The sequence below is a fragment of the Pediculus humanus genome, genomic scaffold (genome assembly GCF_000006295.1).
Source record: "Pediculus humanus corporis 1103172108314 genomic scaffold, whole genome shotgun sequence".
NCBI lineage: Eukaryota > Metazoa > Arthropoda > Insecta > Psocodea > Pediculidae > Pediculus > Pediculus humanus.
Window position 1 is genome coordinate 214,289 of NW_002987883.1, and position 11,000 is coordinate 225,288.

At 24.2% G+C, this 11,000-nt stretch overlaps 2 protein-coding genes and 1 non-coding gene across 3 annotated transcripts; 2 read left to right on the plus strand and 1 right to left on the minus strand.

Annotated features, from left to right (window-relative positions):
* Positions 1 to 1,231: 1,231 nt before the first annotated feature.
* Positions 1,232 to 5,788, plus strand: Phum_PHUM593000 (heterogeneous nuclear ribonucleoprotein k, putative; the record flags this gene model as incomplete). Its single annotated transcript, XM_002432527.1, has 9 exons — positions 1,232 to 1,327; positions 1,619 to 1,675; positions 2,442 to 2,485; positions 4,390 to 4,466; positions 4,589 to 4,671; positions 4,763 to 4,891; positions 4,983 to 5,133; positions 5,215 to 5,477; positions 5,591 to 5,788. The coding sequence occupies 9 exons, from the start codon at positions 1,232 to 1,234 to the stop codon at positions 5,786 to 5,788; spliced, it is 1,098 nt and encodes a 365-aa protein (XP_002432572.1).
* A 197-nt stretch (positions 5,789 to 5,985) lies between these two features.
* Positions 5,986 to 6,060, plus strand: Phum_PHUM593010. The gene has a single exon (XR_009833557.1). It is a non-coding gene; the product is annotated as a microRNA, putative (microRNA).
* Positions 6,061 to 9,640: 3,580 nt separating this feature from the next.
* Phum_PHUM593020 (uncharacterized protein) lies at positions 9,641 to 10,545 on the minus strand (the record flags this gene model as incomplete). Its single annotated transcript, XM_002432528.1, has 3 exons — positions 9,641 to 10,108; positions 10,184 to 10,313; positions 10,487 to 10,545. 3 exons carry the CDS (start codon positions 10,543 to 10,545, stop codon positions 9,641 to 9,643), a joined length of 657 nt encoding a protein of 218 aa, XP_002432573.1.
* Positions 10,546 to 11,000: the final 455 nt, after the last annotated feature.

Here is an 11,000-nt window from a genome sequence, read left to right on the forward strand (position 1 = left end):
TAAAGCGAGTTATGTACATGTACATACACACATACATATAGTAGTAAAAGAATAATCAATAAAAGAAAAATTCTTGGGAGAAAGAAAGCTATAAAGAAAAAAAAAATAGAGAGAGAGAGTACGTGGCGCCCGCGTGGCGTCACTCGGTTTACTTAACCCTCGTATTCAACCCCATCAAGTTGACTTGGCTATAAAAACCAAAAATAATACTTTTTTCTGATGTTTCTGGAAAAAAAAAAAATGTTTCAATTTTTGAAAACTTTTTTTAAAATTTTTTCCTATCGTTTTAAAAAAAAAAAAAATTAAGTTGAATTGCAATTTAAATATTAAATTTTACAAAAAAAGTGGGTTTCAATTAATTTTTTTTTTTTTTTGCTGAAAAAAAAGGTTACTAAAAATTTAAAAATTTCATTGCTAATTTAAAAGGTATCGAAATCACGATTACTTGGATTGTTAAAATAAAAATTTTTTTTTTTTTTTTATTATTATTTTTGATTTAATATTAATTAATTTCAAACAGTAAAGTTAAATTTTTTAAAATTGTAATAGTTGGTTGAAAGTTTTTTTTTTAAAAAAAAAAAAAAAAAAAAAAAATTTATAATAAGGGGGGTTAAGTTAAATTAATCATACAATTTTTTGGGGGAAATTTTGTTTGCAATCGGTGACAAAAAAAAAAAAAAAAAAAAAAAAAAACAATAAATGTTTGTATTATTGAGTGTGTTCAATGGTGGGTGCATTGAAAGAAAAAAAAAAAAATTGGTTTAGTATAACGTGAGAAGTGCGCAAGACGGCTCACAAAGCTGACATCCTCTCTTCAGCAGTAATCGACCTTCGAAGGGCCAGTTTTCTAATCGATCCTTACGAGGGTAGTATCGAGTATTTACTTTGGCGGTCGTCACTTCGAAATAAATAAACGATTTGTTGTAGTGAAATAATAATACTAGTTTTAGTTTTTTTTTTTATACTTTTAAAAATTAAAATCGGAATTGTGATTTAATTCCGGTATGATAAATGCTTCAATTCTTTTTATTATTATTATTATTATTATTATTATTATTATTATTATTATTATTATTATTATTATTATTAAACAAACATGGTGTAATGTCTTAAAATCCAATAATTTTTACAGATTAATTATTATTATTATTATTATTATTATTGGAAAGCAGTTTTTTTAAGCACAGATAATAATTGAATTTAATATTTTTCTTTTGTATTTTTTTTAGGCATGAAACGTGAAATTGATGGTCCTCAAGGGGGCGGACCCCAAAAAAGATACAAAAATAGTGATGGAAATGAAATTCGGCTGCTTATTCCTAGTAAGGTATGTTAAGTATAGCTTTTTTTTTTAATACGTAAAATTCCTGTACCTGTAGTAAAAGATTAGTGAATCATTATCAATGCCATTACTATATACTTTTTTGTAGTTACGAGTACTTTTCCTAACTTTTTGTATTAAATTAATATTTTTATGTTTATTTAAATTTAAATAATGAGTTAAAGATTATTTTTTCTTAAAAATATTTACTGAAATTTCATTTTTACAATTTTTTTTTTTTTTTTTTTTTTTGTATTTTAGAGATTTTATTTTAATTTTATGATTTATGAATTTCAGGTTGCCGGTTCAATTATTGGAAAAGGGGGTCACAACATTTCCAAACTAAGAACTGAGGTGAGATTATTGTTTTAGAATAAGTAAATTTTAGACAAAAAAAAAAAAAAAAAAAAAAATTATTTAACTTTATTTTATTATCGATAATAGCATTATTATATGAGTTATTATTTATAGAAATTTTTTATATTTTGTAAAGATAGCAGCATTTTGAGCTATAATACTTGATAGAATTGAATTTTTTTTTTTTTTTTTACAATAACTTTTTATGTAGCCTGATGCATATACATCTCAGGTTTATATACATATTTTTTTTTTTAATAAGCTAAATGTAAAAAATAATTATTCGATCCAAGTATTTATCAACAAATACGCGGGTACATTTAAACCGTTAAAAAATCTATTTGAAAAATATTTTTCTATATAAAAAAAAAAAAAAAAAAAAAAAAAAAGATTGTATATATACATTTGTATGTTAAAGGGTTAATTTATGCAATTTGAATGTACATGTATGTATGTATGTATGTATATATACACATTGTGAAGGAAGGAAATATGTTTTGTTTAGTTTACAGCATTGCATTGAACCGAGAAAAGTATATTTTTAATAAAATGTTTTTTGTTTTTCTCTCTCCATCATCATATAAAATGTTCCTGCCCTCCAATGACCGATTGCTTCGACGTTTGGTCCCCGATTGGCCCAATATGATTCGGTCTTGATTGCTGCCCACCACACTGAATGACCCGGAAACATGGCTTGGCCCTCATTCTACACTCACTGGCATCATCGATTTGGCCCGGCCAATTGACAATTTTATAAATGCAGCACAATGCTTCCGTCACAGTCCCCGATTGTCCCGGCCCGGAACGGTAAATCCTTATTATATTTACTTCTCTTTAATAATTATAATGATAATAATAATAATAATGATAATGATAATGATAATGATAATAATAATTAGGAGATAGGCCTTTTTTTGTAAATTCATAGTAAGGAAAATTTTTCACTGCGTGAAGACAATGGACTTGATTTGATGGACCACCACTTTTAACTTGAAAGGGGAAAAAAAAAAAAAAAAAAAAAAAATGTATACACTAGTTAATTAAAGTCTATGTGTCTTCATTGTATAAATATTATTAATTTAGAAAAAGTATTTATTTTTGTATATGTATATCAAAATTGTTCCCTCAGTGTTCAAATTGACGAATTTACTCATTTCCCAACGTACACGAGTTCTCTTTGATCACTGAGGCTTAACACTCCGTTTTTCTTTTTTTAATGAATAATTCATATTTGTACTATTTTTATATATTTAGAATAAGAAGCTGTGTTTCAAAATCTAAATTTTTTGCTATTGTGTTATTCTTACGTCTAAAAATTATTTATTTATTTATTTTTTTTTTTTTTAATGTTGCGTCCATGAATAATAACGATATTTTTTTTTTTTTTTTTTTACAAGTTCTTTTGACAGAATTTAATGAATTGATGGTGTGCATCATTTTTTAAAATTGAGTAAATTTTTTTTATTTTACTTAATTTTAACTTTTTTATTTATTTTATTTTATTTATTTAATTTTATTTTGTTTGTTATTTGGATCTACGACCCGTTTTCACCTCTCTCGTTTCCAAAAAAAATTTTATTTTTTTTTCCAATTATATGTACACAATTTCCTTTTCTTCACGGACCCGAATTTTTTTTTATATTTATTTATTTTTTTTTTTTTTTTTTTATTGAACGAATTGGGTAAAGAAAATTTTTGTCGAATAAATAATTTTCTTTATGAAAAAATAAAAATTCAATTTAGTGTAAGCATTAAAATAAAATCGAAATTAATATACTCGATAAGATTTATATAAAAAAAAAAAAAACTTGATGCAATTAGTTTTGTTGTTGTTGTTGTTGTTGTTGTTGTAAAATTAAGATTGAACGAATTTTATTCATAAAATGAATTTTTTTTAAACATGCAAAAAGATGATTTTAATTTTTGTAATGTTCGTGTTACGGGTATTGAAAAAAAAAAAAAATTTTTTTTTTTTTTTTTATTATTTTGCTTTGCATTAAAAAATTTACAGCAATTTACTTTTTTTTTTTTTTTTTTTTTATAACTCGATGTAATTTTTGCGCCATTTTTTAAACATTTATTTATTGAATTACAATTAAATTAACTTGCTTATTATTTTTATTTTGATGGTACATCGGTCGGTTAAATGATTAAACATTGTGTAAACTAGTGCTTTTAATATACCTTAATAACTTGATCAAACTTAACGTGATGTGGGTAGTAGTTACGTGCCGAATTAATTAGTTTTATTTTTTTTTAATAATTTATTTAAAATGAATTTAACATGTAAATGTTGTAATGGGTCCACGAGCTTTTATTTCCTTAAAAAAAAATTTGGCCGCCATAAAAAAAAAAAAAAAAAAAAAAAAAAAAAAAAAAAACCCCCCTTATTTACTAACCCCTTCTTAAATATTCCTCCTAATTTTATTTCTAATGTTTTTTAATGTAATTTATAATTATAAAAAAAAAAAAGATTTTAAAAGAAATTGTGTTCGCCATAATTCTCACAAGACTTCGTTCGAACTTGCAAAAAAATTTCAATACAACTTTTTATAATAAAAATTGTGTTTTTAAAGGTTTTTTTTTTTTTTTTTAAATTACTTTTCTATATTGAAATAATAATAATAATAATGTACTGTTATCACAACGTTTAAATTAATTAGCTTTTAAGTATTGTTTGTCAAATTTTTCACTATTTATATTATTTACAGCATCCTTACAGTTGCTGCGGATCTTGATACGATGTTACGAGTCGTTTCGGAAATTCTACCGAATCTAGAGGACGTAAGTTAAATTAAATTTTGAAATTAACTTTTTTTTTCTTTTCTTTTTTTTTTTTTTTTTAATAATTTAATGTCATTCATTTTCAGAATAATCGAGGAAGGCGAAATCACGACAGTGGGGATGAAGTTGATATTAGAATGTTAGTGCACCAAAGCCAGGCGGGGTGTATTATAGGAAAAGGTGGATTGAAAATTAAAGAGCTTCGAGAGGTAAATTAAACATAAAAAGTTTTTTTTTTTTTTTTTCTCCAAAAAATTAAATTAGAAACATAAAAAAATGATTGATTGTTTTTTCCCGTAGAAAACTGGAGCAAGAATAAAAATATATTCAAACTGTTGCCCTCAAAGTACAGACAGAATCGTACAAATTAACGGTAAAGGGAATCTTTGCGTGGATGCCATTCGGGAATGTATGGAATTATTAAAAACGGTAAGTTAAATTAATAATTCTTTTTTATAATTTATAATTTATTAAGTTCTTGTTTTATATGTTTATAATTTTTTTTTTTTTTTTGTTTTAGTCTCCTATAAAGGGTATGAATAATCCTTATGATCCACACAATTTCGACGAATACTTTTCACAAGATTATGGAGGCTACGGAGGTGGAGGAGACGATAGGCGAGGTGGTGGCAGAGGACCTGGAAACAGAGGTCCACCCGGACGTGGAGGAGGTCCAGGTAATTATAATTAATATTTTAATTTTTTAAATGCCAAAAATACTTTTTTTCCGATGCTAACTTGTAATAATTTAGGAAATTTTGGAGGGCCTCGAGGAGGAGGTTTTGGTGGACCAAGAGGAGGAGGTGGCGGTCCTGGAAATTTCGGTGGTCGCGGACCAATGGGCGGACCTATGGGTGGTCCCATGGGAGGCCCTATGGGAAATGGAATGGGCATGAATGCTCCCGGGCCTATGGGAATGGGTATGGGAGGACCCGGTCCACAAAATCCTGGTAATTTCGGTGGTCCTCCTTTGGGGGGAGAGAAAAACTCGACCCAGGTTACCATTCCAAAAGATGTTCGTATTTAAATATGTATTATTATTATTATTATTATTATTGAATTTCACCTTATTTTCAATTTTTTTTTTTTTTTTTTTAATAATACGTATTTTTCGGTATGAATTTTTAGCTTGCTGGAGCTATAATTGGAAAAGGTGGTTCGAGAATTAGAAAAATTCGAATGGAATCTGGAGCCGCCATTACGATTGATGAGCCTTTACCAGGTTCAAACGATCGAATAATAACAATCTCAGGCACTCCGAATCAAATTCAAATGGCTCAGTACCTTTTACAACAAAGGTTAGTCTATTTAATACATTTAATTTAGTACTAATTTTTTTTAAATGCTTTAAAAATTTTAACAAAAGCATGCAAACTTAAAATTTTTAAAAATAAATTTCTGATATTCATTACGACATGAGTACGAGTAAGTTTTTATAAGAAAAAAAAAAACAACATAATTATATAATTATTGAAGAGTTCAATTAACTTAATAACGGGTTCAGCAACTAACAACAAGGCTGGGTATCTTGTGGAAGACTAGTGATTTTGTTGTTCTTTATTCGAGTAACAAGGAATCACTAATCATCCCAAGATGGTGGCTGCTTTCAACCTACATACTACATATAAGGTGTGTGTGTTCAACCCTAAATACTCATACTTCAAAGGATTTTTGGGATATTTAATTTACAATAACAATCACATTGTTCAGTTTAGTGGGTCTTTTTTATTTTTTGAAAGTGCAAGTTTTGGGTTTTTTTTTTTTTTTTTTTTTTTTTTTTTTTGTGTAAAGTTTTAGGAATTGTAATGATAATTTTTTCTTTCTCTTATTTATTTTTATTTTTTATTTTTTTTTTTAGTGTTCGCGAAAATACTAAAGACTACTAGGCTAGTTTTCTTCAAACATGCAAAATTGGACATCAACCTTGATTTTTATTCGTAAATAAGTATTTATCGTTCAACGTAAGTTTTATTTGACAACCATATTGTTTTTATATGAAGTTCTCATTCTATCTATAAAAAAAAAAACTTGAAAGCAAAATCAAATAATTAATTTAATGAAGGAATAGCTACTAATGATGTCTAATATTAAAAAAAAAAAAAAAAAAAAAATGTGGCACTTTATGTGAAAGTTGATTATTTCACAATTACATTTAATAAAAAAATTTTTTCATAAAGGAATAATAATAGCACAGCCTTTCCCTAAACTAGAAACTATCTATTTTTTTCTATTTTTTTTTCTTACAGCAAATTTGAATTTGAAACTTTTGTTTCTCGCGTGTAAAGTTTTTAATGCTATAAATATATATATAAATGACCGTTTTTTTTTTTTTTTTAAAAGATATTTTCTAAAAGTTGGAAAAGGCTGTCAAAAACAATTTTGAAATAATCTACTTTTCCTAATATTAATGTTTTATACTCACTTTATATTACTATTATTATTATTATTATTATTAATTTTTTTTTTTTTTTTAGAGGAATTTAGCCGTCGTAGTGTATTGTATTAGTTTTATTTTTATTTTTTTTTATTATTCTTGGATTATTTATGCCAAGTTATGAATTTTTAGTTTTTGTACTTTTTTTTTTTTTCTTTTTTTTTTTTTTTAAGTTTATCTTTTTTTTTTTTTTTTTTTAATGAAAAATAGCCGTGTAGTAGTTACCTCAATTTTCGCCAATAATTATTTTATAAACGGTATACGAAACCCCCTCCCGTGCGCCCCTGGCCCCTGGCCCCCCCGAAAATTTTATTTATTTGAAAAAGGACCGTGGATTTATATATTATATCGGGGAATATGACGACCGTAATGGCGAAAATTGTGGTATACCATTCATTCATTATTCATACATAAATATAAATAAATAAATAAAAAATAGGTATCTCAGTTGTTAAAATGGGTACTACTTTTCAGTGATATTGTGAAAAGGACGCGTCCGCTCTGTATTATCCGACAAAACAAACCCCAGTAAAATTTTCCCAAAACCAAACTTGATATAACCAATGTTAATCGATGTGAAAATGTGAATACATACAGTCTTTCCAAGTAGTGGAAAAAAAAAAAATACCCGAAAATAAATTTAAAAATAAAGTTGAAGAATTTTCCCGTGGAAAAGAAAGAAAGAAAAGAAAAGAAAACAAAACAAAACAAAAAAAAATGGCAATTATTTTTTAAATGATGTTATTATTAGCTCAATGAGACAAAAAAAAAGAAAAGCTTTTCCTTCTTTTCTGCATTTAATTTCGATTAAGGAAAAGACAAACGAAATTTATTATTATTATTATTATTATTTTTGTTCCCCCCCCCCATAAAAGTAGGCAGACTTTTTTTAACTTTTGTGAAAGAAAAAAAAATATCCCAGTAAAATTTTATACCCAAGTAATTTTATAATTTGGTGTTTTGTATACAAGATAGTGATAATGATAATGATTTATATTTATGTATACATAAATACATAATATTTAATAATTTTTAATTCAGTGACCCTTTTGATAAAGTAAAAGTAAAAAGAAAAGAAAAGAAAAGTTTTTAGAATTTTTTTTTTTTTTTTTAAAATGATTTCTGTAAAGAATTATTATTATTATTATTAGTATTTTGCATTTACGGAAAATGAAAAAAAAAAAAAAAAAAATGGTTGAAACAATAAGAACTTGTTTCGTGGTCCTATATAAGAAAAAAATTTTTTTTTTTATTATATTTTTAAACATTCTTTGTAAATTTTATTATTATTATTATTATTTTTTATTTTTTTTTATTTTTGGCATAAAACTAATTTATTAGAATTAGTATAATTTTTATTATTATTATTATTCAACGTAGCCTTTTTTTTTTTTTGTGTGAAGTCTATAAATAGATAGATTAAAATCATTATTATTATTAATTTTTATTAAAATTATTATTATTATTTTTGTATTTAATTTTTTTTTTTTTTTTTTTATTAGTTTTATTTTATTCCGAAGGATGATATCATGTTTTGCTTTTGTAAAAATAAATAATAAAAAAATAAAATAAATAAATAAAAAATAAAATAAATTTTTTTTTTTTTTTTTTTTTTTTTTTTACATAAAAATGGAAGAAACGTTGGAAAATTTTCTGATTTTCCGAGTATTATTATTATTATTTTAATAATAATATCGAAATCGTATCGAAATTTTTGTAGATTTCGCGAATCCATCAGGGCTATCTTTTTATTCCCTAATGAAAAATTTTTTTTTTAATACTTGAGTACTACTTACTTGAGTACTTGGATTTAACTTTAAAAAAAAAAAGGGAAAATTACACAATTTCTTATCAATAATTATTTCATAACATTATATTGAAATTTAGTAAGGCCATGAAATTTAGTAAATTTTTTTTTTTTGTTTACAACTCAAAATTATGGCGCAATTAAATTTTTTTTTTTTTTTTTTAAACAAAAATTGATTTAATAAAAAATTTATGCACAACATGGATAATTATACACCAATTAAAATTAATAATTTATTTTTTTTAAATATATAATGAGTAAAAAAAAAACTTGTCGGATTTAATATTGGGTAGCAATTAACAAACTCTCTCTCTCTCTATCTATTATCTATTGTTAATAATAATTATCATTATTTAAATAAAAAGCCTGTATTGTAATTATTACATATATAATAAATAAATAAATAAATAAAACATTTTGGTTTTTTTTTTTTTAATATAAGAAAAACGAATAAAATCATTTTTTTTTTTTTAAATTTTAATCCATTAAATTTAATTGATTATGTTTAACGATTAATCCTTATTTATCTTTTTATTTTTTTAATCAAAAAATAAATATATTATATTTTATATTATGTTATTAGCAATATATATAAATATATTTTAATTATATTGTATAATTAATTTTTTCACTTTTTCCTTTTTTAACATTTTTTTTTCTTTTTTTTTAAATGGAGGATAATTTAAATAAAAATAAAAATACTCGAGTTTTTTTTTTAAAAATATATTTGTCGAATTATTTTTTCATAATAGTTTTCGTAATTTTAGTCGTCAAGCTTTTAATAATAATGTACATTTATGTACATAAATAAGGACATACACATCTAAAAATATATTCATATATATATATATACATAAATTTTGTGTAAATATGTTCATATAAAAATTATTTATATAAATTTAGGGTTAAAAAAATTATTAAATTTAAAATATTATTATCAGCTTCCTGTTGTTTTTACTTTTTTACCCCAAAAAAGCCAAAATACATATATAAATGGACCTCCAAGGCCTAAGACTAGCGTAACACATAATAATGTATGCCATGACATTCCCCAATCAGCCCCACTACATGACAAATCATTTGTCTTGTGTTCAATTGTGGTATTTAATAATGAAACAGATTCTTGAGCTTCATCTATTTCAGAATTAGGAGAAAGTGTGTTTTTTTCTTCTAAATTATTTTCAATTGGATTTTTAGCCACCAATGAATTATTTACAGTTTCGACGATAATATCACATTTGTCTGAATTAGGTTCTGTGGTAGATTTTTCATTTGTATTTTTTTCTTCTGTAAAATAATCTTTTTCTAATAAAATTGACAAAGTATTTGAAGGCACTTTAATAACTTTTCTAGCATATATTTCATTATCCTTATGAATATTGTTTACTCTTTTCAACTCGGAAACCTAATGAAAATATTCAAATGTTAATGTTTTACATCTGGTATTTGTTAAATTTATTTTTAATAGCAAAAAACTTACTGGAACGTTAAATTCCAATGAAACAGACTGTAAAGTGTCATCTGATCTTATTTCTTTTTCTAAAAAAACTTGTTTTTTATGAGTTGAAAGAATAATATCATCTGTATAAGGTTTTTTTTGACCGTGGGTTCTGTTGTAGAGTGGCCTAAAATAAAACAATTACATTAAATTTATTTTTTATTATGTAAAGGTACCTTAAAAACAAAACATTTATTATTTAGAAAATTAAAAAATTTAATATTGAACTGTACTGTAATTGTATTTTTTTAAGTATGTGAACGACAATATCATTTAATCACTCACATTTGATTTATTTCGATGTTAAAATTGTTGTAATTTCTTTTCATAATGTGACATTTCATTTGTCACGTACTGAGGTATCTCATTGTTTTAAAGCTAATAGAAAAAATACTTATTTTAGGCGTTGAAAAAATAACAAACATAATGTAAAATATTTATTGTACTGTACTTTTCAATACTAATTACTGTTTAATCACACATATGTTGAACAACCTTAAACCACTGATTAAAAATCACATAATCAAACCATAGACGATTTAAACTTTCGATTTAAATTTTTATTGAGCCGATCGGAAACAAATTTAACATATGGCGTGTGTTACCTACCTGAAATGATTCAATCCTTTTGTCAGAGTTAAAGTAAAATTTTTAAAAAGTAAATATATTTCAAAATGAATTTAATTAAAAACTTTTCTGTTTCTTATTCAAGTAAATTTTTATTTGCTCTTTTTACGATTATTTAGATTTTTTTTTTAAAATTATTTTTCACAAGTAATCAATTTTATATAGGTGCGAA